This window comes from Perca flavescens, chromosome 9, assembly GCF_004354835.1.
Source record: "Perca flavescens isolate YP-PL-M2 chromosome 9, PFLA_1.0, whole genome shotgun sequence".
NCBI classification, from domain to species: Eukaryota; Metazoa; Chordata; class Actinopteri; order Perciformes; family Percidae; genus Perca; species Perca flavescens.
The window spans coordinates 17,205,772-17,233,074 of record NC_041339.1 but is presented as its reverse complement, the minus strand read 5'-3'; the positions used below and the strand labels follow the sequence as shown (position 1 = coordinate 17,233,074).

The window sequence follows — 27,303 nt, the reverse complement described above, 5'->3', positions numbered from 1 at the left end:
CCATGGCAACACAATTATGCTGCCATAACGTGGGCGGCAAGGATCATGTACGATCCACGGTTAGATAGTATAATTATTCACCCGCCTGAAGAAAGTAACGTTTATCTCATGTGTTACCTTTTAGCATGCAGAAATTGCATTCTTCTTCTAGTTCAACAAATCAACAATTTTGTTTAGTTTGATGTGTTTGTCTGAACGAACACATTAAATAGATTTCAATAAGTCAAAGTAATCAAATCAGTTTTGGGGACCATGGCAACAAAATTATGAAGAGTAAATTTGTAAATGCGGATTAAATTATAACACACAGTACCTCCTGCGATGAAGTTATGTGGTCATTGCTCCCACTTATAGCTGCCCATTAGTTACCTAGCAACATGCAATATGTCAATGTTGTGGTATTGGGTACTGGCTGTGATGTTTGTGCAACCACTTTATTGTCTCAACATGGTATAATAGTATTATGATGGCCAGGCAAGTGGAATGGAGCATGCTTCCCTCTGTCCCTGGAACAAAAATAACACACACACACACACACACACACACACACACACACACACACACACAGTATGCTCATCAATTATTTCTCAAGGAGGGATATTAGCTCAGTGTTGCCCTAAATCAACCCATGATGTGACAGGTGTTATTTTAAGACCTAAAAAACATTACATAGCAAATTCAGCTCAGCTATGTTTAGGCTTCAGAAAACAGACAATTCCTGAGTAGTACATTATATGCCATTACAAAGTTAATAACTAATCATCAGTACAATTACAAGCAGCTAATAAATCAAAGATTATGAAATACACTGAGAAAGAAAATTAATGGCAACTGACTAACTGGAAATGTATCTAAGTTGCTTGTTCTTTCAGCTCTAACTGCAGTTGCTTAGGAGAGGAAATGGAGGAATAAGTGCTTCTAAAAGACTAAATGGTTTGGTGCAGCACATTTAAATCTAACTTTCTCACAAGCTTCTTTAATAGTGAGTCGCTTTCTGCAAATAGTTTTTCTAATTTTGTGGCACTGTTTGTTTCCCAGAGTCCTCAGTTCAAAGGCGAGTGATTGTTTCCAGACTCCCATATTTAAGAGATGAAAGTAGGGAAAGCTCTCTGTATCAAAATGCCTTGGTAAACACAGAAAGGTCAGGGAATAGATTCTTTGCTTTGAAATGTCAGCTGATTACTTTATAACAGGCAACATGAAGCTATTTGAAGGGCCTGTAAGATAATAAAATAAAAATAAAAGGGGCTTTGCAGTGTGGAGCAGAGGGGGTAAAAGATAGACTTATTCTGGATCATATTATATTGGTAGTTTATCAATAAGAAGTAGAGAGGCATATTCAGTTTTCAGTTTTTTTACATCAAAGAAACATGTATATAATAAACTGTATACATCAAAAGCAAAACTTTTGTACTCAAAACAAAATCTGACGTAATTCATACAGGAAATACTGCAAGTGACTTGTCTCTCATGTTGTACTCATTTCTACATGTACCACTGTATTGAAATTCTGTAAAGCAGTGGTTCCCAACGTGGGGGTCTGGAACCGCCAAGGGGTCCTCTTAAGATGATAAAAGGAATATGACGAAAAACAACCTGTAAATCTGTATTTCTGTTAAACAAAATTGTTTCGTCTTTCACCTTGTTAGACCTCTAAAGATCCTTTAAAATGAAATGATTTTAAGAACTGGTCATAATTGTTGTCAATACTGAGGCCATAATCTGTGATGAGGGGTCACAAGCAGATATAGATTGATTTTCAGGGCTCACAAGCCAAAAAGTTGGTAGTCAGTGCTGTAAAGTATCAGAAGGTTTCATTCCAAAATGTTTTTTTATTGTAAAAGTGCAATATTGACTTCACCGATTTAATATTTTGACTTGTTAGAGAAAACATTGCGAGACATAATTTAGGCAGACTGTACCTTTAACATTCATTTATTGCCATCAGCATATTGTTGACTCCCTATTACATTACCATATACCTGTTTTTTTTTTTTTTTACAGTTCATTTTGGAACAAAAACGTAATTACACACTTGAATATTAGATAAGGTTATTAATATTATACAAATCAAATGGTTGTATTAAACACAAAATATATTATATAAACCACTAGCATAATAAAAAAGAGCCAATAAGATCACCCAAGGATGTAAGATTAATATTGTAATTAAACTAACATTTCAAAGCCAAAACATGGTTTATGATTTGTACTAAATCACTCATCTGTAATATAAATGCTGCATCGGAGACAGGAAATAATTTTCATCAAACTCAGTGGTATTAAGTATTCATTTAAGGCTACTGTGCAAATTCTTAGTTATCAAACAACATTCACTCCTGCTTGGTTAAGGCTTATAGTTTCATCTTGTACTTTTGGTCATTGACAAAAAACAACTTCAACACATTTTGAGACAGTTTTCTCAACGTAGCTGATTCCAGTGTGAAACTATAGTGGGTCTGCTTCTATTAAAACAGCAAATGACCAACTTTCCCTTGCTGAACCTGATAAAGGTGAGAGTGAATATATTGAAAAATGATATGATAGGTGTTATCCAGAAGTAGGTCCAGCTTCTGGAATGTTGTTTGTTTGAGACATAATTAGTGTGACTTGGAAGAAAAACATTGTTGAACTACAGTTGTTATTTTAACAGCTGCAGACACAGAAAGAGAGAAGATACTTTTCCACATGTGATTGACATCAATAAGAAGCAAGATAAATAGAACAGAAAGAAAAATTTGTGAAAAGACATTGGTATGCATTAAAACATTGTGCATACAGGTATATGGTTTGTTGTACAGAATACTGTACCGTTATAATAAAAGATTACAAACACTGCTTAACATATTTTGATCACTTTACAGTGCCTTGGCTTTTACTTTGGCATTTGATGCTGTAATCTTGACAGGAATGAATGCAAAGCAGTTTTGTTTTTATTTAAATGAGATGAAACGCTGATCATACAATAAACACCAATGAACAATCTCGATGTATCCAAACCATCAAGACCAACTTTGGTCAGCTGTAGGCAAAAAGGATCGAAGACTAGGACTGCTTCCTAAGAACTCATATCAAGCATGGATTGAGGACATTTGGCAAATATCTCCAAAGCGGGAATGAATCAAGAAGGCTATGCTAAAATCAATTTAAAGCTCCATTGTGTAATGTTTTGAGTGTATTCTTAGCAAAAAATAAATAAAAAATAATTCATTCATGTGTAATTACTTCCACCAACTAATCAAAGTATTCTCGTTAGCGTAGAATCTGCCATTCAGAATCGTTCAGAATACATGTCATATTCATGACATGCCAAAGAGGGACATACCTCCGCCTTTCGCGCTTTTACGCTCGGTGGCACCGTGACGAATGCCGGGGGGAGATTACTTGATCTGCCGGCAGATTTGAAAGCCTGTTGAAGATGGAGGATCACGCGGATACTTTACTAACATTAGCTTGCAGTCATTTGGGAACCTGATAGCTGAGGTTAGCCATGAAATGGTACCAAAATAACGAGAACGCAAAACTATTATTACACTGGAAGGAACACTCACGGACAAAGTCGTAATTCTTGGAATAACGCGGCCACCGTAGGAGTTAAAACGCGATCGGAATGGGAGGGGCTAGAAAGTAATATTCAGTTGGTTGACATATACAATTTCACCGCTAGAAGGAAGAAATTCTTACACAATGTAGCTTTAACAATGATGTAGCTGTGTAGCAGAGAGATACGGAAGCATTATTTTATGAAAAAAGGTCTTCAGAAAACTCAATTTCAGCTCACTGTTGTTCAAAAATCCAAATTATAGTAATAATGATGAATATCTGCCTAAACTTTTTAATCCTTAATACTTGTTATACAACAAAATTCTAAAAATGGGCAAAAATGTAAATTGTGTGGAACACTTCTCTTTACGTGAAAAGGTCGGCAATAATTGGATGCCAAAGGTGGATCTAAAGACTGACTCTCTCGCTCTCACGTTGAATTCTTCATTTAATTCGAGAACAGATTTGGATTAAATGTATTTCAGCCCTGTAGATCTGAAAAAGAGTTTTGGATTGCTCCATATTTGACAAGGATAGGCTACAGATATCTATAAAAAAGTAAAGCAGATAACTTTGAGATGAGTAGGAGTGTGTTTGGAAAGAAAAAGCACCATCTCTTTGTCCAATGACTATCCTGCACAGACTCAGGCATCTGGATAAATCACCTAGATATTAACCGATCTGTTGTGGTCTCCTTAATATTTTTGCATTGACGTAGTTATAAAGGCCACGGTGATACCATCATCTAAATTTGTGGGAGTCTCAGTGTATGAGAGTGTTGGGTCCTGGGTATTGCATTAGTCTGTGGTTGTAAGTAGTGCCACTACATTACTGCCTGGGGAAACTGCCCATAGATTGTTTGACAGCCTCCTCCAACGACTTCCTGGTTACCAGTAGCCGCACCACGTCCTCGTTCTTCTTTGTTAGTCTTTTACGAGCCTGGTCGTGGGTCACCATGGTCATATCCCAGCCGTTCACCTGGGAGGAAGAAACGGATTTTGTTTCAGAAAAGCTGAAGCCATTTTCTCTAATTTGAGTTGATTACCAGTAGGTGAGCACAGTGCCTATCTGACTCTAGTGTACACATGGTGCCATCTTGTGGATGTAGATCAAAGCTCTGTTTCACTACACACACCTGCATTAGTTTGTCTCCCATCCTCAAGCCTGCCGCATCTGCTGGTCCTCCGGGTGTTATCCTGGTCACATAGATGCCCTTTGGACAATAAAAAAATACATTCACTATTCCATATCATCGATCGCATAAGAAATACAGACAGATACAGATCTAAAAACACCAAACAAATTTAAGAAAAAATTTGAAATTACAACATTTAACAAATACTGTAGTATAATATAGTCTCTCTGGTTTGATGATCGTAATTCTTGGATTATTATTAATTACATCTACGGAATTCAATTGGTAGCACAAACTGGGGTAAGTCAATTGCCCAAACCACCAGAGTGTATGTCTGGGAAAATACTGAATAGTATAAACATTGTGAAAGTAACACTGTTTTATTTTTATTTTATAATCTTGATTTAAAAAAAACAACTCTATAACCTCAAACTATTACAAACAAGCAAATTATGATGATGACAAAGATGGCATTCATTTTAATGAGGGCAAATTTTAATGAGGGCAATGTCTTGAGTCAATAAAAGAGTATAATGCTGATTCTATTTTTAAAAGTGCCTTCTAATACCCAGCACATAAACCACAAGAACTTGGACTGCAATTTTGCATTATTTATATATTATTTTTGATTAATCTGCCAATTATTTCCTTGGTTACTCGCTTGTTGTCGTTTAGTGAGAAATGTCACAAATTGCTTGTTTCAAAGTCAAAAGATGCTAAAATAACAATAAAATAAAACACAAAAAACGGCAAATACTCACATTTGAGAAGCTGGAACCAACATATTATTGGCATGTGAGCTTGATGATGACTTACACGATTAATTGTAATTAAATGGGTAATTTTCAGCACTTTGCAAAACCAATACTTAAACAAAATGAGACAGAAGCCTATTGTTCTTTGTGTTCAGCGGTATTGTGTGATAAGAGCACAGCTCTGTGGGAGTTTTCCAATAATGCTCATAAACATGTCAAGAATATCTAAAGTAAAGCCTGAAAGCTCAAAAGGTAGAGGCCAATATCTAAACTTATTATTCCCCGTAACAAGATATCTTTGCCTGCCATCAGTTGGCCCATTTCCATCTCTCCAGCTCACACTGTATACAGTCAGCAGGTCAGACACGACTCTGTGTAAACCTGCAGTATTCCTCTCTATGACGACATCAGTAAGGTGAGTCTGGTTTGTTCCCACCTGAGGCTGCAGGTAATGTGTTCAGGCTTGTCCCTCATTTATAGCTCACCAGAGTACTGCTCTAGTACCACTGTGCTTCAACAGGTCAGAGATGTGATCAGGAACAGAAGAAAAAAACAAGTATTTCACTATTCCCATTTATCATCTTTGTTACGGCTTTTATGGATTTCTCTGTGTATATCTTTGTGTATTTTGAATTGTCCTTGTGTATTTTTGAATGCCCAACTATGGATAACAAATGAGACTATGGATCCTGTGATTCATTGAGAATCACAGGATTTGGTTTGGGTAAAATACTTAAAATGTATTAATGGGTTGAACATCAGTTTGACCTTTTACCGTTTGATTTTGAATAATTGAGCACAAAAATGTAGGATTAAATAATGTCTTCATAAATAAAGACATGTTGACACACACACACACACACACACACACACACACACACACACACACACACACACACACACACACACACACACACACACACACACACACACACACACACACACACACACACACACACACACACACACACACACACACACACACACACACACACACACACACACACACACACACACACACACACACACACACTTTGTCAGTCTTGTCATCAGAGAAGGGGTTCTGTCCAGGGTCCTGGTCTATCCCTCCTCCGATGCTGAATCCCAGGATGAGATTTTCTCCCTGCCGCAACTTCTGGATCTGAATTCGTTGCTGTTCAACAGAAGAAAAAAACTAAATCAGATCCATCTGCATAGAGCATTACTTGGCCAATTTATAAACCCTGACACACAAAATGCATTCAGTAGTTTATAACTACTGTTTTTTAATGACATGATTGCCATGATTTCCCTGATCAGGAAAACAGAAGACATTGGATACTGGCTTACAGACTTAAAACCAATCACTTCCAAACTGTAGTTATTTATTGGTCTCAAAATAAATAAAAGCCCAAAAATTACACACGTTTCTCAAGGAAATGTGTCACTTTGGGTGTTCTTATGTGGTAACTGTCATTAACCTTAACTGCAACATGAACTTCACTGTTTGTGGTAATTTAACATGTGCATGCACACTAATTTACATAACAGATGATGTCAGTAAATAATAATGAAGTGCAACAGTTTTGAAAATAATGTGCAAATGCAAAAGAAAAGGAGGGAAACCAAGTTGCAATGCATGACAAATGGTGGGTTTGAGAGGCTGTTCCCTAGTTATGGAAGTCCACACTGGAACAGACTTTGTTAGAGCAGCCCTGCCCTTGACACTGACAAGCAGCTGCAGGGTCACTAACCAGATGGATGGATGACTCTGACAGTAGCACTCCTTGCAACACTCCTCAACACAAAGACTGCCTGTGTGTGTTGGGATGAATAACCAGACATTCACTGAGTGGGGTGGCTGATAAAATGAAGTCTGAGGATGTCTGGAACGTTGTTAATACTATGTCAGTCAGTCAGGACTTGCTGGCACTACAATACATTTTTCTCTTCCAGTAAAAATAGGTTTATAAGCCTGACTGATAGATCTTCTAGCACCAAAAAAAATTATGCTAATCAAGGTTTAATTAAATCATGTTAGTATTAATAGGTATTTATATTAAATCCAATAAATTGGGCATGTCAATATATTGGCTGATATTAGTCTATTGCAGATATATCACTATGTACATGTCAGCCAACAAGAAAATGGCCAAAATATGTTTGAGGTCATTTAGAAAGAGTGTCTTAATTTCATAGTTTTTCAACCAGGGAGCTGTGACAAGTTTCTAATGTTAAAGGGATGGTTCGGAGTAATTTCACCCTGGGGTCCTTTGCAGCATGACCTCAAGCCAAACAACCCCCCCAGAAGCTTTTTTCCCTTGGTCGAACATTGGGCGAGCATGACATCTATTGCCGGTAACGGTAGCAGCAGAGAGTAGAAGCCATCAGGCCAGTGTTATTTAAATAAACTCCTGGTGTACTTACAAACGTTCCAATGCCTCGTTTTATGAGTACAGAACCTATTTGTACTACTGTAGAAGTTTGGTACCATTCCGGGCATTATTAGTGGGGTCATTTACGAGATACACCTTTGGTTCCATTAGCGCCTGCACTAAGCCATTTGGCTGATAATGCTAACTCGCCCAATGTTAGACCAATGGAAAAAAGCTACTGGGGGGGGGTGTCTGGCTCGAGGTAATTGTGCAAAGGACCCTAGGGTGAAATTACTCCGAACCATCCCTTTAAGTGTCCCACTCAGTAAATACCGTGGTCACAACTCTTTGATAACTAAATGAAAGGGATATTTATCAAAAAAAATCACATTGGCTAATATAACTCTTGAAGATCAATTTCAGTATCAGCTTCAATAATACAGCATTAGTCAGGCTATAATAAATCATTTCTTTGATAGTTAAGCCTTGTCTGGCTGGGAGTATTCCTGATTGTATAAATTGTCTAAGCACTTTTAAACTATAACGTTAGACATCCATGATATACAAACTTAATGGTCCTTTTACTGATAGTGGATGCCACACCATGAGGAAGTTAACCTGCATGCTTTCTTAACACTTACCTGCTCCCCACCCCTCACATTAAATCTTCGCAACTCTGACCTGGCAAACTCCCTGCTACCCCGGTTATATCTACCACCTCTTTGGCCTAATCGTAAATATCTGTTTGCAATGGTGACAAGTCCGACTTCATTTGAAGTCACTGCAAAAAAACCACAACACTTTATATTCCGTAACTTTGCATTAAAGTCAAGTAGGGCTGCTCCATCTTAGTCGATTAGTCGACTAATCGGTCGTTTTGGTCATAGTCAACTTAGATTTCTTTAGTCGATTAGTCATGTTTTATGCTTTTTTCATGCTGAATGACTTATTTCCAAGAAACGTATGAGCACATCTCTGTTAAACACAAGAATTAAAGTGGTGCTTTTGCATGACTCTTTGCGGAGAAACTCAGATTTACAGATCTGTCGATCAAATCAACTAATCAATTAGTCGATACGATTGAATGAGTGTTAGTCGACTTAGAATTTCTTCAATCGAACACAGCCCTAAAGTCAAGCAGGAAGAATGAATCACACCGATGGTGACGCCCTGTAAAAGAGTGATTTGTCAAGACAAACCCGACGCGGTTTGATAAGTTGTATGTGGTTTGCTAGCATTAATATTTTATAGCGTGTCTTCAGGTAGCTTTTTATACTGCAACACTTTTCTTTGTAAAGTGAGAAAGCTGACAGAATAAAGTCTCTAGGTCTCCCTGCCAGCTCGCTCTCTTTCAATGCATTTACCGTAATGGTCAGAACATGGGTGCCCCTCAACTTTAGGGGCGGCTGGTTTGACCATGGAGATGCAAGTGACGACTAGCTTTGTTGTGTAGCACTTCGATAAACAAAGTAATTAATGTTAATGTAGCCAGCTAACATTAGTGAGCGCATTATGACTAACATTAACGTTAGTATATTCAGAGTTTTGTACTGATACGGTTTCACGTTAACGTCGGACCAGAAGCCGAACAATAGAGACCCGTTGAATGAGCACAGCCCTACTCCCAAACTTACCACAACAGCAGTCAACGGCTGTCCCGGGACGAAAGACATTGTGTCGCTACGATGTGTAGAGTAAAAAATGTGGACACTTGCAACAACTATTGTTAAAGTCTCAGAAAAAAGGTGTCGACAGTTGGGCAACAACTTCCCAAATCACTAGCCAGCTACATGAGTAACAGCAGGCTGATCCTGGCTAGAAACCGAAGTGCTTCCCAGGTGACGTCACCTCACCGCCCCAGCCTATCAGCTCTGCGCGTTTTGCAGCACGGGGTAGCCAGGCGGGCGGTGTTTAACAGTTGACCGTCGCCCCCACTGACTCTGAAAAGACATGCGTTACAAATCAACTCTCCAAGGGATTGTATGTCCCCATCTACCCCCCTTGTGTCCCGAGTCAAGGTTGTGTGTTTTCCTTAAAAGGAACTTTTATGTACTTATGGGGGTCTTGTGCAGTAGGCCTAATATGACCATTGAGAGGGTAAGTGACTAATTTTACACTAATAACTAGCTTTGATCAATTATACATAGCCTACTTTTTGGAGAAAAAAAGTAATTCCCCCAAACACTGTGTATATGTTATCAGCTTTCAATAAACATTGTTAATTATTGGACACTTATGGAGCAAAGAACAGTTTGTTTGGTTGGCTTTACTTTTAAGTCTTTATTTTCTAAACTAAAAATCTTGTATGGAAACCAATCACCACCAGGAAAAAGAAAAACAATCAAATTAGTTAAATAACTAAAAATCATTAAAATAAACATTCCTAATTATGACATAGTTATATAATATTAAGCAAGTAGCTCATTTTTTTCTTTATTATCTCAAACATGGTGAAATATGCATGCAAAGTGTTATTTTTATATTTTTTAAATGGTTATCTATTTGTTTTTCCTGGCAGCAATGTGACTCTATAATTAGCTTTGTACGTCCATTGAACTAAAATGTCAGAGGCAATTCTTCTTGAGTAGGAGGATACTCACAGTGGTGGAAAGTAACTAAGGACATTTACTGTATTTAAATGCAATTTAAAGGGGTCTCCTACTGTACATGAGTCCTTAGGCTACTTTATATTTACACTAGAAGCAAATATTGAAGTTTTAGCTCCACTTCCATTGTTAACATCTACAGTAACTTTGCATAAAACAAAACATATGTTCAGATTATGACATTTGCTACACTGGCTTTATTAAACATTTAAAAGCATACTTGAAATTGCATTCTTTTATATTGTGGTTAACAATCTGAATGCCACCAAATACTCTATGAGCATCTGATGTGGTTTACTGCCACTAGATGGTAGTCTATAATGAGACATTTGTTTTCTATTAGTTTAGAATGGAGGGCTCTGAACTGATTTGACTATCATACACCATATAATCCGAACCATTGACAACCTTTTCAAAAATTTCAAAAATAACTAAAGAATAACTAAAGAATTGATCAGATTATGCCAAATAACAAGCAAGTCATAACATCCTTTAAATATCTTTTGGCACTTTATGAAAACATTTAAAGTAAAATAAGACAGAAGTCTGAAAGGGACTGCTATGTCACACAGGTCCGTGGTCAAATTAAAACCCAGGACAATACACCACCACAGAAGGCACACTACCACTGAGTGACATCACAGAAGCCATAACATGCAAATGTCAGAGTGAGAAGTGAAGCAAAGGAGGAAGAAGAAGGGGGGACATGAGGAACTGCATAGATGTAGAGCAGAAACAGAAATGATGTACATTTCCAGTATGGGTAAATAAAATGGTGTTCCTGGTTTGTCATAGTCAAAATTACATACGTCTCTTGTTTTACACTGCAGACAGATGTTCCATGAAACAAAGGACTGCAGAAGAGCTGCAACAGCGTTCGAAACCAATACATATTAAACAAAATTTCAAAGGTGATTTATTATCTAAGTCATGTAACAATATTTGATGCTTTGTATACAATTATTAATTTAGTTACAGACATAAATGTGAAATATTCTTGAGATCACACAGATGCTTCATAATAATAATAACAAGGGTCTGACAAAGCCATCTGCAGTAAAAATGAAATGTGTTTAGCCCTTCCATGTCCAGACACCATGTAAAGGTCAATTTTGTCTCACCTGTATGTTTCTAATTGTCAAACGAGTTTGACCAGTGTCTGCATCCATCTTCCTTATCATGTTGCTGATAACAGACCCGCATCTGATGCTACAGTATCAGTCTACTGTATTCAAAGCAGCTGACATAAACCATGCCATTTCTCATTTACATACACTGCATCAAACTTCCTCCTGCTACCTATTCATAATTTTCATTCATGGGCCAGGGAAGAGGCTTGTAATTAGCTTCAACGAGATGCATACACTGTATAGAGTACATTTGTTGCATTACTTCTCTTTATGTAACAATGTTTATCTGTATTGTCAGTGGTTAGAAGGTTGAAACGATGCACTATCAAACTTTTGTAACTTTGTCAATAATCAATGTGCGGACTACCGCTCATTTATTCTCCACTTAGGGTTTGATCCATCTTTACATTCTTTTTTCTAAGGGAGCAGTTGTGTTTCAGTAGCCTGGAGCAAAAGATGGAGGAGGAAGGTACTCGTCAGGTACCCATCCATCAGTCAGTGTCAGCTCAGTGCAAGTGTGGGGAAATGGTGGAGCTTTGAAGGTCTGCTGCCCTGTGATCTCGTGGTACTCATTCTCCGCCACATTTATCTCTGCGTACATATTCTCGTGTGATATGCTTCTCTTCTTTTGGAATTTCTTCTTGAGGTTGGAAATGACTGATGGCTTTGCTTCCTGGTTCTTTACAGACTGGATGTTGGTGCTGCTGGGGTGTCCAGTAGCTGTAGGTGTTGGGGGGCTCTCAGGTGCAGATACTGTTCTGATACAAGCCTGGTTCTGCTTCAGTGGAGGGACAGAGCTCCGATCAGGAACCTCCGGAGGCTGGTTGGATGGAGGGTTGTCGCCGGTGTATCTCTTTCTGGTCACAGGCTGGAGATTATAAACATGAAATTTACAGCATTGAAATTTGTTAGAAAATAAAACCCTTACATTTTAATGTTAAAGCCGCATAAAACTTGATTTCAAATCTTAAGTATATCTCTGAAATTAAGTACTCATGACTAAATAAGCAACACTCAAAAATCTTGAGTTATTTTCAAAGAGTTAAACAGTCAAAAACTAAAACTAATCTGTGTGTTTTAATCAGATTTAATTGACAGTGGCCCAGCAATTTAAGGAAACAGCCCCCACAACTGCCATCAGATTTTGATTTAAAGATTGCTAAATTCTGAATAGTGCACAAAGATTATACAAAACTTCCCCGCCCCTGCTGAGCCCACTTTAAATAAGTGGAAATAAATAAGTGGAAAAAAAAACAACCAATAAGACCACCATTACCATGGCTGGAAGAGGGGAAGTGACACGTGGAAATTCTTCTTCCAAACTTGGGTAAAGTTTGTTTGAAGACGGGACTGGAGAGTTCCTCAGGTTATTTGGTCGATAAGGAAGGGCAGGTGGGATATCCTCTTGTGATGTTTGGTGGCTCATGCTGGGATGCAGTGAGTTGTTTGGTAGCACACTTGTCTTAGGGTTTAGATGTCTTTGGGTAAACAGCAGATCTGCATAGTCAGTCTTGTCTTTCGAGGTCTTCAGTGAGATCAGACAGAGAGAGAGAGAAAAACAGAACAAGTTGTAATTGTTTTTGCATGGTGCACAGGTGGCAAGCAAATAAGCAAATATTAGTTTTAACTCTGAATGCATACACTGTAAATTCCCAAATGCAAATATGTAGTCTTGATGCTCTACAGAAATGTACACAGTTAAATTAAGTTAATTTCATATCATGCACTTAGTGAGCACAGTGAATACAATAACCTACAAACCACACACATGTATAATGTATGGAACAACTGTTCAGTTAGGGAACCTGTAGTCTCACATTGTCAGACCTTCCTCCACAGCGCTGCGGAGAAGGGTCTGGCTAGTCCACACAGCAATCCGGGATGGGGGAAAAACTGTGCTCTAGTTTATTGGCATTTCTTTAAACCAATCACAATCATCTTGTATTCATGCAAAATAATAAAACATTTCCTCACCTGTCCACAAGCGACAGTCAGCACCTCAGTGAAAGGCACAATGGGAGTCCTACGGTGAAAGTCCACCAGGTCCTGCAGAAGCCGGTGGCGCCTGTTCTCCCCTACTATGACGTAATGGCCGTCCTCCAATGCATCGATCATGAAATGTCGGCAGCGGTCCTCAGCGCTGAGGATTAAAGAGAGGGCTTTGAACCATCGGACCAAGACTGTGAGTGTAAACTGTAAAATACAGCTCTTGTAATCCTTCAAACACTCACCGGTATGAGAGAGTGTAGCCAATCCTGCTCTCACTGACTCTAATGAGGAAGTAGCCAGGAGGCTTGGTCATCAGCAGTTCCTCTGCCATCCTGCACAAATAATTAACACCCAAATTACCACAGACAAATATAACTCTCACACAAGCACTTTAATAATTATTCATAATTAATAATGATCTAACAATTTAATTGGGTGGCACTGCATGTGAACTGGAGCATGAGTCACAAGGAAATGTGTCATCTCAAGATGTGTAGTAAACAGCTTAGCTTTTAACACATAACAAAATGTTCATCTCATGCATGGTCTGATAAATACAGGACATTATAGTCTTGTCAGGCAAGTAAACTGATGGAGTACACTATGCCTAACAGTAATCCACACATATCCATTATACAAAGTTGTAAATGTGTACACTGGGTGTGGAGGAAGAATAAATAGGCTGCTTAATTATAAGGGGTAAAGTCTACCATTTAAGAGGCTACTAAAACCAGAGGGGATCTATCTTTTCAGGCAGTGGAATGCACTGCCGCTCTCTTTACACTGTTCAAACTCTGTTGATTCTTTTAAAAAGCAGAATCAACAAGACATGGCTATTCAAACAGGCTTTTAGTTAGACAGTGGCTTTTATGGCTGGCTGATTTTGTGTACCTATGTTTTCCTTGTATTCTTATGTCTTCTCTTTCTAGTATTCCAATTTATTGTAAAGCACTTTGGGATTTTTATCTGTGAAAAGTGTTATATAAATAAATTTTACTTACTTACTTAACAGACAAATCTGTGACTAATGTGCATTATAAATAAATGTGTATAACCAATGTGTTGTCCTCGTATTTAATGGCCAGGGTGTGCCTGTGCCACCCAAAGAGGCTGCTGGCACTACCAAAAATCAAATGCAGAAGGAATTTTTAATTATAGCCTTACTAAAATGTTTTGTTTGAAACTTAGGCTATTATGGTCTTATTATAATAATTGTTAATTTTATGGAACTCAAAAAAAATCCAGAGTGCCTGGACGCACCCCCTAATTTAGCCATTCTCATTTTACAGCACAAACGGCCATTTGCTTAGCTCTGGGGCTTACGGTAATCTAATGCAAAAATATTTAGACACCAAAAAGCATTAAATCATTGGCCAGCGTACAGTGCATCTACCGGTAGGCCTATATGTGGGGTTGTAATGTTAGAGATAATTAGATGTGGCACACTTGTTTTTTCTGATGCACACCCACACTTTGTTGTACCAACACTTAAAGGAGCACATGCTTTATTGGGTTGAACAAGTGGTGCCAAGAACTTCCTGACATTTTTTTATTAATTCCTGAAAATCCAACATTTCGGAGATTCAACATCTTTTTTTTCCCTGTTTAGACTTTGTTTAGATATTTTTGTATTTTTACTCATTACTCTTATATTGGGGCTGTATTTAATGTCTTAATGTTGTTGTAGTGAAGCACTTTGTAATGTCTGCTCTAGAAAGGAGTTACATAAATACAGTTTTACTTTTACTAACCTGACATTGATATTACACATACAGCATAATAAAAAAAAACACGTTGGATCCTAAAGACATATATGACTATAGGCTACTAGAACAGTTTTAAACTTGAGCAAGTCACTCAAAACAATCACTGCATGCTGGAACACCGTATCGATATCTTCATTGTGTATGATTTTCAAAACATGACTTCTCACATTCCTCACTGTCTGCTATCCACTGCTACAGATGACGGACAGGGATAGATTTTAGACTTTGAGAACTTACTTCCTGGAAATGATCCCATGAAACCATTCAGGGACGATCCCGTTCCTGATCACAAGCCGGAGCTGGGACTCTGTGAACCAGATGAAAGCATCACGCTGTCCTTGTGACGACTGACTCCACTCCATCATCCTGAGAAACGGCTCATTTAATCCTCTGTTGGAAAATTGAAAATGAAAAAACAAAGACCTGTAAATAACTTACAGCTCACTGAGTCTATACATAAGTTTCTTGTACAATGTACATAGAGTACATACAACACACATCACATAGAGATATATGGGATAACGAGCAGATCATGCATTCAAATGCCAATTATTTGATCACCTTTTTCCTTTTACCATGTATATTGTTCCTTTTTCAACTATAAATAAGGTCACTGAACACAATCTATGGTGTGTACTGTAAACATTGCTCCATTTAACTTTTACATTAAGAGAAACCCCATAATACATTCTTTTGTGTTTTTAACATGTTTTAAAGACGATTTACAATACAAAATGTAAATTAGACAGAACTGTACTGTACACTGTGTATTTGGTTTAATTATTGAACAAGCCATACCTACTTTGATTTGGTTTATTCAATAGGCTACATCTTACATTTGTAGTTTGAACATTAAAAAAGATTTAAAAATGGCACTGCTTTAGTAAATAAAATTCAGAGATGTCTAAATTCAACAAGGCTCACAGCAAAGGTTACTCACCTTGTCTGGCAGCTCCGTACTAAAAATGACGCAGCAGATCTCACTCACCTGACTACACCTGTCTGTTTCGGGGCGGAGGCAAAACTCACACCACATATGGTGCGTTCTTTTATGAGTAGCTGTTGAACAGTCCCATGTGGATAGGACACTACATAATGTAGCCAAAGAGTAAACGCTTATCTGGAAGTGTGACAGTCTATCGGATTCTATTAGGAATTTAGCCACGGATATCATAAAGCCACGTGTGTGAAATTAAATGAAATTAAATGAAGTTAAACGTTGAACGTTTCGATCTATCAGAGAGTAACCAGCTCAGATGAAATGAGAGGCTTCAGTCCTGCCCTCTTCAACCGTTGCAAAACGTTATTATAATATTCTAATGCGGAAAGTAGCTAATGATAAGAAATGATTGAGGTTATCTCAACCTCTGTGCTGCAAATACACTTTTTATTTCATTGTTGTCGAAAGACAGTAGTGCACACAGCACTAGACAGCTGTACAATTTAAGGCAATCGAACGTGTTCAATCAGGGACATTTCAGTGAGGCGTCTTTTTACATAAGCAATATTTGTGGGTTTTTAAAGAAAACAAGAAAGTTGCTGCTCAGCTGATGATTTAATAATAATATGCTAATGATGGACAAAAGTGTGCATGTGCAAGTGATTCTCCGGCTTCCATCTACTGTTCTAGAAGTAGAGGAAGCATGAACTATGTATTGTATAATATATTTACAATACAGTACACGGTACTCTTTGGTGTTGTTGTTGACATATGAACCGATTCAATGAAATGAATGCTGAAGCAGCTTCAGGGACAGTTAAACAACCAATCTGGGAAGTTTTCCTTCCTTTTCCTTCCTTCCTTCCTTCCTTGTTGATTGTTATGAAAACAACAAACTTAATAAAGGTCAAAGTCTTACTGCCTGTACTTGATCCTGCTGCCTGGCAGTGTACAAAGCGGAAGTGATGTACTTGCCCAAGGGTTCCTTATTCTCCATTTACAAACTCCACGACCTTCTGCATCACGTGGGAACTATTTTCAAACTGTATGAGTCCTGTTACAAACTTTTTTTATATTCCATTTGCTCGAGCAAACAATTCAAGCATACCATGTAGCCTTTTGATTTATTTGTTCATCATATTAGGAACCGAAAAAACAACAGCATGTGAAAAATACATGCTGTACGTACTCTTAGACCAGTAAGCTGCAGGTAAATGCAGGCCCAGGAAGTTGGAGGAAATGGGCATATTGGCAGTATGCTGTAGCTGGCTGGCTGGTTGGGTCTGGTGATTGAACAGTTCAAGTAAGCAGCTCGGACTGTGAACACACCTTTACTCCAGCTTTAAGGTTGAAAAGGGAGTGTGTGAGGAAAATATATTTAGTTAGAAGACATGACATGGCCGCTAAGCAGCCACCATCAACATGACCACTGCTCCCGAATCCCCTACTTCTTCCATGTATTTATAAGTTTATGGAATATATTAAATTGTGTTATTGATAATGGTTCTAAGTTAATTATCACATAACTTTATTAATAATGATATGATTATTAATAATATGGATGATGTAGTAAATGGCTTCAATAATTATTTTGTAAATGTTGGACCAAAACTGGCAGAAAAAAATCCTGATTCTTCTGACGAGAAGAGTGTTGAGTTCATTGATAATAACCCTTACTCAATGTTTCTTTCAGCAGTGGAAGAGAGGGAAATCATAGAGATTGTTCATAAATGTAAAAACAAAACTTCAACTGACTCTAACGATATTGACATGAAAATAGTTAAAAACGTAATTGAGGGAATTGCGAAAAAAATGAAAATTGCAAAGGTCATACCGCTGTATAAAACTGGAGATAAACACCACTTCACAAATTACAGGCCTGTTTCCTTGCTTCCTCAATTTTCTAAAAATATTAGAAAAACCCTTTGTTGGTAGGCTAAACAAATTCATCAATAAACACAACATACTAAATGAGAGTCAATACGGATTCAGACCAAACTGATCTACATCTTTAGCAGTTATTGAGCTAATTGAAGAAATCACAAATGCCTTAGACAAAAAAAATATGCAGCTGGGATATTTATTGATCTCAAGAAAGCATTTCACACAACAAATCATGACAGATTAATCAATAAACTTGAACGGTATGGTATCAGGAGGGTTGTTTTGAACTGGCTGAGAAGCTATCTACATAACAGGCAGTAGTTTGTGAAGTTGGGTGAATACATGTCGTCTTGTTTGGACATTACTTGTGGTGTCCCCCAGGGGTCAGTGTTGGGGCCAAATCTTTTTATTCTATACATAAATGACTTATGTAAAACATCAGAATTTCAAAAATGTGTCTTATTTGCAGATGACACAAATAATATTTGTACTGGTGAGGTGACTATTGAAAGAGTGTATGTAAATACATTTCTCAGTGTGATTATATTATTATATATTCAGAAGTTCTTTTTTGATAGAGAAGGGGGTTATAATTTAAGGGATAAGTTTAAATGAAAGGTTCGAGCTGTTCGCACAACTACAAAAAGTCAGTGCATTACAATCAGTGGTGTGAAATTGTGGAATGGTCTATGCAAAGAACTAAAGCAATGTCCAAACAGAATCCAGTTCAAAAAACGTGTGTATGTGTATATGTATCTATATATGTGTGTATGTATGTATAGTAGATATATAGGCTATATATATCATAAGATAATTGTGAATAAGATATAAATGTGTTAAATGAAATAATTTACTGAGTTATGGAAAACGGGTAGGATTAAATAAGTGTATACTTCTTCCTACTCCTTTTCAGTTTTTTTTTATTTAAATAAATTTATTATTTGTTTATTTTTGATATGTCTGAAATAAATTTCTTCATTCATTCATTCAAGTATGGAAATGTGGCCACCTATAGTGTACCTGGCAATGCTCCATACTCTTTGCACCACTTTTGAGCCAAATATTGGAAATTAGCATACTAACAGAGCAAAAATAATAAAGGTGTAGTGCTGCACATAGTAGCAGATTCATTCAGAAAAATGCATGCTATGGAGGACCAAACATGAAACCTTAGGAAATATAATTTTGTATAAAATGTTCTTATGAAACAAAATATAAATCAAGTAAACAAACAACAAAAAATGTTAATAAAAAAGTAATTATTAACAATAACCTTTTCATGAATACTTTTTTTTCCATAATGGGACAGCTTGATTTCACTGACCAAACCCTCGGGAGTCAACAGAATCATGACCAATCTGTTACAGCACACCTAACTAATTCTCAGTGTTGTTTCGGTTATAAAGTGTCTCCACTTGATCACAAGTCAAATTCAAATATCAAACCTAAACAAAAAAGGCAACGTAACCTTGTTCACATTGCTTTACATATTTAATTGTCTACATGAATTTCCAAAAATAAAACGGTGCAAAATGTGATCAGTTGCCACATTTTTTTTTTAAAGAATCTCATTTTTAATAAATCATCAAAACACATATCTACAAAATGTGTAGATCAATAAGATTCATGAACCTTCAGTACAATCACTGTAGATCTTATTTACAATTGCTGACTTGTTTAATTGACTCCCAATGAAATCCATCAAGAATCAGCGATGAAATCCAAATTTAATTAGGGAATGCTGAAGATATGCTAACATAGATCTGACAAATGTATAGTTGGCGAGAATTACAGATGACCCCAATCAAAAGAAGAACCAAGCTCATTTTACAGAATGAATTTAAGACAAATTCAAGCCATGAATTAACCTAATCTTTGAGAGCCAATTACACCGAAAGTGTGCCTAAAGTCCAACCATGTTAAAGACAATGATTTAAATCCACAGGTTAAACCCTACACAGTTACATATTCAATGACTCCTCGGCACCGCTAGAAATGATTTGCTCTCACTGTAAAACGTAATTTTCAATTAATTTCCTATTCTTAGGGCTGAACAGCTCAACTGTGCATTTGGAGTGACAGCAGAAAATAAAACGACAAGGATCCTTTGCACATTTCTGATCTCAAGTAAAGCTCGTCAAATCACATGTGCAAAGCTTTTTGAGGTTTAAATGCATAGTTCAGATGGCCATGATACTGGGCCAAAACAAGACAAGGGATGTCTGGAGAGGGGAGGGAACAAGAGAGAGACGAGGTGGGTGAGGGGTGCGTGCATCTGGGGTTCCCAAAAGCATCATTGGAGATGCAATAAATGCATAAAAAGCTGGAAAAAGGGAAATATCAATTATTAGGAATGTTGCAATGGGGAAAACATTTCTAAATCAAAGGCCTTCTGTATATTTTCACTATACCAACTTAAAAGACGAGGTTTCAGTGCTCAGATGTTTTTCGGAAGCCCAGAGAGGGTACATGGAAAACTTGTGCATGAATATTCTTTGCTTTCAGTTTAGACTTGCAACGAGCACAGTCAACAAATGTTAAGAACGTTTTTTTGTTTGTTTTACAGAAAGAACAAAGGAAAAGTGCATAATAATCAATAAGAACATAAAAGGGCACTTGGTCATTTTGGTGCTATGTTTTGTTTCACTCCATAAATACTGCTACAGCATGGCCCCTATCCCAAGGCCCAGAAAACAGTTGTGTACATGTTCCCCGATTGGAGAGGAAGAAGTATGAATGCATAAAACAATGATTTCATCATTGCTGTGATTCCTTCTGTGCCACTGCTGTGTAACGGTGTGCATCCAGGTGTTAGGTATTGCTAGTCCACCAGTTGAAGTGCATCAAATATACCTCTACCTCACACCAATCACATCTTATCTCATCCATAGAATTTGCAATACCTGAAATGACGAGGCAAGCAAATACAAAAGGAATCGGTGTGCCGTTCAAACAAGCATACTTAACCCAGTCTTACTGCAACCATGTAAAATACTTAAGATGGGCTAAATCTGGGCCCCACATACACATTACATTGCACATTAAAGAGGAATGTTTAAGCCTAAGAAATCAACAGAAAGACACGAGTAGAAAAGGTGGACAGAGGACATGTAAAGCCCAAAGTTGATATGAGTAAAATGCGCTGGCACTACCGTTTCATATGGTGAATCATAATCAGCGATATACATTTACATGTTGCGTTTACCTTATGTGGATATATAAAAGGTTACCCAGTCAGTACACAAATGTGGTATAATAGCTTGGATTGTACTCTCATCACCTTGGATACATACATCGTATTATTTGACAGATGGAGTATATTCAAAATTAGGAAGCACATTGAACTAGTAAGCCTTTTCTGGAAGTATAATTTGGCCTACTTTTAGTGATGAGGATCGAATATGTAAGACACCAAGTGACACTGACAAGAGGCGAAAAAAAATATCTTGGAATCAGACATTATTGTGAGAAGTAAAGGTTTGATCATTTCTAGTATCTCACAAGGAGGCCATCTTTAAAAGTCAATAAAATCTAAGGAATCAAGTTGGCGCTGTGAATCTAATGAGCAACCGTAACAAAAGAAACCAGACTTAGCATCTAACAGAGGCCACAGCAGTTAGATTCACAGCTGTCGAGGGAACCGAGAGAGCGAAAAACTTCTGCTTTTCCTTATAGAGAGAAAGAAAAGGAGGAAGACAGGTGAAGAAAAATAAAAGAAGAGATGCGAGTGTGCTCTGTCCAGTTCTGTCCAGTGGGGGACACAGTTAAGGCGATGGTGGATGCCGACACTCCCGTCTCCTCACAGGAGCGTGCAGCGGAAGAAACTGCTCTTCTTGGGTTGTTCTGTAATCTTTACTCCTTGACTGCTGCCCTGCGGGTTGTTGCCCTCCTAAAATTACACACAGATGAGAAAGCACCTTCAAATATGAGAACAGCAACAACACCAGTACATGGCAAAACACAGATACCACACACGGTGACAGCTTTATAACAATTACGTTTCCACTCTTCTTCATTCTTACCAGCTTCTTGTCCATTTTTGCTTTGATGTCTCTGGCGAGGGTTAAAAAGGCCTGCAGACAAAAACAGGTTAAACAAATGAAATCATTTTTATTTTATTAAACCACAGTAGTGGCAGTTCTCTGGGTGGCACCAATGGTTGTGGACAAGGAAGATTGTGGGTTTAAATTAATTCAACAAAATCAGAAGAAGTTTGATTGATTCTTAGACATCAATTATTGTATATAAGGTATGCACACAATCCGTTGGTTTGCACTGAAAAAGTGGTTACAATGTAATTATGCCTGTAATGTAATGGTTTAATATGATTATTGTCTTATGTGTTATATGTGGACTGGCTGGTTAGCTGGTTATAGTTCAGCTAATGGGGATCCTGTCATAAAGAAATACATTTTTTTCATTCCACTCTGACAGTGTATTAAGGTATCCTACTTTATTCTGGTGATATGGTCTACACACCACTATGCACTCTATACATGACAATTTGTCATTAATAGATAAATATTTTATCTAATCCGTTCTGTGCAGGGAATTACTCAAACACTATGACAAGGCCATAGACAACAATGACCAAAGGCCCAACTCTTGGTAACAGTACTTTCAGCTGTGAATGAATAATCAAAAGGGAAAGTGGGAACTCACATTCTCGACGTTGATGTTCGCCTTTGCACTGGTCTCCATGAACTTGATACCATACTCCAGCGCCAGCTGACAGCAGGCAGAAAAGAGACAGAAATGTGTCAGTACTCTGGCACGATGAGCCAACATAATCAATATGTACCCCATGAGAACGCAGTTTAAGTGTACTTTTTAATCAAGTTCTCAGTGCATTTATTTTGCAACTTTATCATCCCACCTTCTCTCCTCTTTCTTTGGACACCTGTCGCTTGTCATTGACATCACATTTGTTCCCAAGGACCATCCTTTCCACATCTGCTGAGGCATGCTGTAGAAGACAGAATGGCATAGTGAAGCGACAGGAAATGATAAGTAATAGAAGGTAATAGATGTATGCATGTGCTCTTTAGCTCTTTGTAAAAAATCAAATAAAACACATTCAACCATGCACACCGAACAGATGAATATCACCATTTTTTACATATAGAGATGGGCAAACACACACATAGTCACATCCACTAATGTAAAACATTTACCTCTTCTATATTCCGTATCCAGTTCTTGATGTTGTCAAAGGACTTCTCATTGGTAATGTCATAGACTAACATGATGCCCTAGAGAGTTCATAGAGGAAAAGACATAAAACATGATGCAGTCAGTCAATATGAAATCATTCCTTACCAACAGTCATTAGTCCATAGGGACAGACTTAGAAATGAAGTGTCTAAAATGTGATTTTCTGCTGTCCATGTCAACCTTATTAGTAATGCTGGGTCACATGTTTTTGCAGCCTCAAGTAAAAGCATGGCACTTGAATACCAAAGGCAACAAGGATCAATTCGCTTACTAAAGTAAAATAGGCAAAGTTATCCAGTTTAGGGCTGGGCAATATGGAGAAAATCAAATATCACGATATTTTGGACCAAATACCTCAACGATATTGTAGTGTTGACTATTGGTGCTTTCACAAAATATTTACACAATGAGATTTTTGATAAATAATCATCAGTGATGTGGATATAATGTCTAAGTGGGTAAAAGCAAATAATAGAACAGTTACAACAGTCTGGTAAGTTCAGAAAATGACATCACGTTACTGTAATGCAGCCTTTAAAACTAGGAAAAGACAACACTTATGCCATATTACGATATCCAAAATCTAAGACGATATGTAGTCTCATATCACGATATCGATACATTGCCCAGCTCTAATCCAGTTAAACTTGAACCAAAGGAGATTCTAACAAAAATAACATTTCAATGCACAGAGTGACCTCTGATTTCCCAGGTGTGTACAAAATGAACAACAATAAAAACAATGCTGGGTGTGGTTCTGGTGAAGGTTGATGCTTCAGTGCTCACACCAGGGGCCCGTTTCAGGAAGGAGATTTAACAAACTCTGAGTCTAACCCTAATCTCTGAGTTGATTTACCCTGAGAGGGCAAACTGAGTTTTTGGTTCCAGAACAGCTGATTTGAGTTGGTTCAATTTTGTTAAAAAAGCAACACGGCGGCTGCTGCAAAAGAGCGAGAATTTGCGTGGGAGAAAAATGTTGCTTGAGTATATGCGTAAGTTCCAATATAGTGTATTAATTTCATATTTAATCACAAGTATAGCCTAATATTACTGGTGAAATGGTATTGAATCTATAATCTATTTAATTTACGTGCAATCTTGCGGGCGAAAAAGTACTACTAATCCCATTCTGAGGGTGCAGCACCATCTTTAACAGAATTATAATTGAGATCTTTTATTTCAAAGGGTTTACATCATTCACACGGCAATACTGTGGAACTCCTTTTTAATGGCTCTTACTGGTTTGTGTCCAGGGAACACTACAAAAACGTTTAAAACACGTTTCAGAGCGAGTCACACTCTTGACGGCCCTGCATACAATGGCTTTACTAATATGCTCCGCATCACTAATGTTTAAAGAAAACGGAGGTCTGCAAAAAACATAATGTGACACAAATAATCTGCTGGAATGTGAGAGCATGTCCATGATGGGTGACGTTAGCGATAAGAAGATGGATAAGGTTATATAAGCCTCAATATCTGATGGACTGTGAAGAAAAATGATACCGCTCAAATAGGAAGTTATCTGAGGTTAAGTTACCTCTCTTTCTGAAATGGGCTGGAGTTACCCCTCTCTCTCTCAGGTTTGATTAACCTCTCTTTCTCCAACAGAAAACCCAGAGTTTCCCTCACCTCAGAGTTAACAAACTCAGAGTTTTCACTAAACCTGCTTTCTGAAACGGACCTCTGAGATAACCAGAGAACCAGAGATAAGCTATACTAATGTATAAGTTGTTAAGATGACAACGCAACTTACCATGGCTCCTCTGTAGTAGGCTGTTGTGATGGTCCTGAACCTCTCCTGTCCTGCCGTATCCCTACATAGAAAACACATTGTTTTTCAACCTTACGTTGCAGAACCTAGCTAGATTAAGCTAGCACGATTTGCATCTGTGCATTAAGTAAAGATCCTGGATGCAAGGGTAAACCGCTAACCTCTGTGTAAAAGAAAATACATAATCAACTGTGTAACCGTCTTATTTTTGTGTTGTCATACTCAACTAGTTACCATTACATCAAAGAGTCAGCTAGATTTAGTTGAAAATAGCAAAATCAGCAACTTTCAGGACACTAAGTGTCTAGGGGCGGTACTAAGAACAGCACTTGTGAGATGCCTCATGTAACCACAGAGGACATCTGTTGTTGGTCATGATGCTCCGATGCTAACTGCTCTTTAAATCAATTTTTTTCTTTCTACACGTATTAAAGACACACATAGGCCTACAGAGTGTATATACGTTAGCTTTAGAATGCTAGAATACACATTGGACAGCACTAGATTAGACATTTTCCTCCTGCTTCCAGTCTTTGGGCAAGAGTGAAAATACCCCCAAGCTACCGTTGTATCGAAAGCACAGAAATAAAGCAGATGTTGATCTTCTCATCTCAGCTTTGGTAAGACTAAACAAATCCTCCAAAATATTCCTTTGATATACCAGTATTTGCTGACGATATATTGGTACAAACGTTGTTTCATCAGTACTCTAAAAATTAAAAACAAAATTTTAATTTACCGAGAGCTGGTATTTATTCTCAATCAAATACAAGGAAAATCATGAAGTCAATAGCATTGTCAAGAGAGAACACAAAAGTGGTACAAAGTTTCATAGATAGGAAACCTGTGTTGTTTCTTGTTTAATGAGAGCGTGATACAGATTATAATATTGGGGATAATAGAACGAGATATCAATAAAGGTTATAGTTATTTGTCATGAATATCGTACATTTACTAAACTTTTTACCAACTTGACTTTGGTAAAACCACATCAGCATTTTTTCTTCCTTAAATGCCAATTTATGTTGTGCTCCCATAAAGGAAGTCAGTTGTCAGTTTATTAGATACACAAAGCTAAAACTAGCATAGTCTTAAACAACCAGTCTGCAATAAGCCATATAATATTGAAGGACTATATATATATATATATATATATATATATATATATATATATATATATATATATATATATATATAGACTGAATCAATTTAGTTAGATGTACCTAATAAACTGGCAACTTAGTGCAATTATCATCCATCATGAATCTTTCTTCCCCACATAAAGGGTCAAGCATTTTACGTAGTGTGAGTATCTTACCATATCTGTAGCTTGATTTTCTTTCCATCTAATTCTATTGTTCTGATCTTGAAATCAATACCTGAGGAAAAACAAAAGTCACATGATTCAATTTAAGCACATCTGTCGCAGAAATTGAGGGAGTATCCCTTTGACAGTAACATTAGCTAATGTTTGAATTTAGAAGCATAGTGGTTGACGAGTTCATTCATATTTTCTGTAACGTTGGCTGCGAGAGTGCGAAGTACAGAGAGCTGGTTATATGAAAAATGACACTGCCAACTAGCTCACTGACAGCTTTGTAGCTTGTTAGTTCAGCTTACCATAGTTATATATTTGTTGTTAACGTTACAGCTTTGGTGTTACAGTTCATACATACAGGGGCTTTCCCAGTATTTCAACCAGTTAAAATATCATTGTCAGTTCAGGAAAAGCCCCTCTAACAAGCCGGCTGGGCAGCTTCCTGGCTAGCCACTACAAGATGAATGCTAGCCAGAAAAGTTAGCAAAAGAATTAGCATGACGGGATGGGCTGCTCCTGTACCATTTTTCGACAGAGACAATAATTATAATACGAATTTTACCCACCTATAGTGGAGATAAACGTTGAGTTGAAGGCATCTTCTGAAAATCGGAATAGCACACAGGTCTTTCCGACGCCTGAATCGCCGATTAAAAGTAGTTTAAACAAGTAATCGTAAGTCTTCGCCATGTTATTAGCTAGCTCACTAATGCGGATATCCCGCCCGTTGTAGAGACAAAGACGTCACTGCTTGTGAGCAGACTTTTGGTCAAATCAACTGTCACTCTTCTCTGTCGTCGTGGCTCCGGAAGTCCGTCGCTATCCCGTTGAGTTCGTTCGTTTTAATATCTACGGTCACCCGGATTAGAAATCTGTTAATATGTGAATAATAAGT

At 37.5% G+C, this 27,303-nt stretch overlaps 3 protein-coding genes across 4 annotated transcripts; all 3 read right to left on the bottom strand.

The window, feature by feature from the left end:
- Positions 1-3,973: 3,973 nt before the first annotated feature.
- On the bottom strand, positions 3,974-9,653 carry tax1bp3 (Tax1 (human T-cell leukemia virus type I) binding protein 3). The gene is made up of 4 exons (XM_028588352.1): positions 9,422-9,653; positions 6,467-6,586; positions 4,679-4,756; positions 3,974-4,521 (listed from the first exon to the last, which is right to left on the bottom strand). Exons 1-4 carry the CDS (start codon positions 9,458-9,460, stop codon positions 4,372-4,374), a joined length of 387 nt encoding a protein of 128 aa, XP_028444153.1. The 5' UTR covers positions 9,461-9,653; the 3' UTR covers positions 3,974-4,371.
- Positions 9,654-11,387: 1,734 nt separating this feature from the next.
- Positions 11,388-16,490, bottom strand: hsh2d (hematopoietic SH2 domain containing). 2 transcript variants are annotated; one of them, XM_028588277.1, is made up of 6 exons: positions 16,267-16,490; positions 15,516-15,668; positions 13,755-13,844; positions 13,498-13,663; positions 12,800-13,048; positions 11,388-12,391 (listed from the first exon to the last, which is right to left on the bottom strand). In XM_028588277.1, exons 2-6 carry the CDS (start codon positions 15,641-15,643, stop codon positions 11,960-11,962), a joined length of 1,065 nt encoding a protein of 354 aa, XP_028444078.1. In that variant the 5' UTR covers positions 15,644-15,668; positions 16,267-16,490; the 3' UTR covers positions 11,388-11,959. The 2 variants fall into 2 exon arrangements, with proteins under 2 accessions (XP_028444078.1, XP_028444079.1); XM_028588278.1 differs by having other exon boundaries at positions 16,219-16,286.
- A 3,084-nt stretch (positions 16,491-19,574) lies between these two features.
- Positions 19,575-27,209, bottom strand: LOC114561920 (ras-related protein Rab-8A). The gene is made up of 8 exons (XM_028588082.1): positions 26,975-27,209; positions 26,409-26,469; positions 25,073-25,133; positions 23,277-23,354; positions 22,979-23,068; positions 22,765-22,830; positions 22,125-22,175; positions 19,575-21,991 (listed from the first exon to the last, which is right to left on the bottom strand). Exons 1-8 carry the CDS (start codon positions 27,096-27,098, stop codon positions 21,902-21,904), a joined length of 621 nt encoding a protein of 206 aa, XP_028443883.1. The 5' UTR covers positions 27,099-27,209; the 3' UTR covers positions 19,575-21,901.
- Positions 27,210-27,303: the final 94 nt, after the last annotated feature.

Excerpts from the sequence above, each read along its gene's own strand:
- tax1bp3 (XM_028588352.1), bottom strand. The coding sequence starts at position 9,460 with ATGTCTTTCGTCCCGGGACAGCCGTTGACTGCTGTTGTG. Across the intron at positions 6,587-9,421 it reads AGCCGTTGACTGCTGTTGTG|CAACGAATTCAGATCCAGAA; the intron begins GTAAGTTTGGGA and ends TCTGTTGAACAG. Across the intron at positions 4,757-6,466 it reads CTGATGACAAGACTGACAAA|GGCATCTATGTGACCAGGAT; the intron begins GTGTGTGTGTGT and ends TATTGTCCAAAG.
- hsh2d (XM_028588277.1), bottom strand. The coding sequence starts at position 15,643 with ATGATGGAGTGGAGTCAGTCGTCACAAGGACAGCGTGATGCTTTCATC. Across the intron at positions 13,845-15,515 it reads CATGGGATCATTTCCAGGAA|GATGGCAGAGGAACTGCTGA; the intron begins GTAAGTTCTCAA and ends TTATTTGTGCAG. Across the intron at positions 13,664-13,754 it reads GGCTACACTCTCTCATACCG|CGCTGAGGACCGCTGCCGAC; the intron begins GTGAGTGTTTGA and ends TTTAATCCTCAG.
- LOC114561920 (XM_028588082.1), bottom strand. The coding sequence starts at position 27,098 with ATGGCGAAGACTTACGATTACTTGTTTAAACTACTTTTAATCGGCGAT. Across the intron at positions 26,470-26,974 it reads AACGTTTATCTCCACTATAG|GTATTGATTTCAAGATCAGA; the intron begins GTGGGTAAAATT and ends GTTTTTCCTCAG. Across the intron at positions 23,069-23,276 it reads GGATACGGAATATAGAAGAG|CATGCCTCAGCAGATGTGGA; the intron begins GTAAATGTTTTA and ends TGTCTTCTACAG.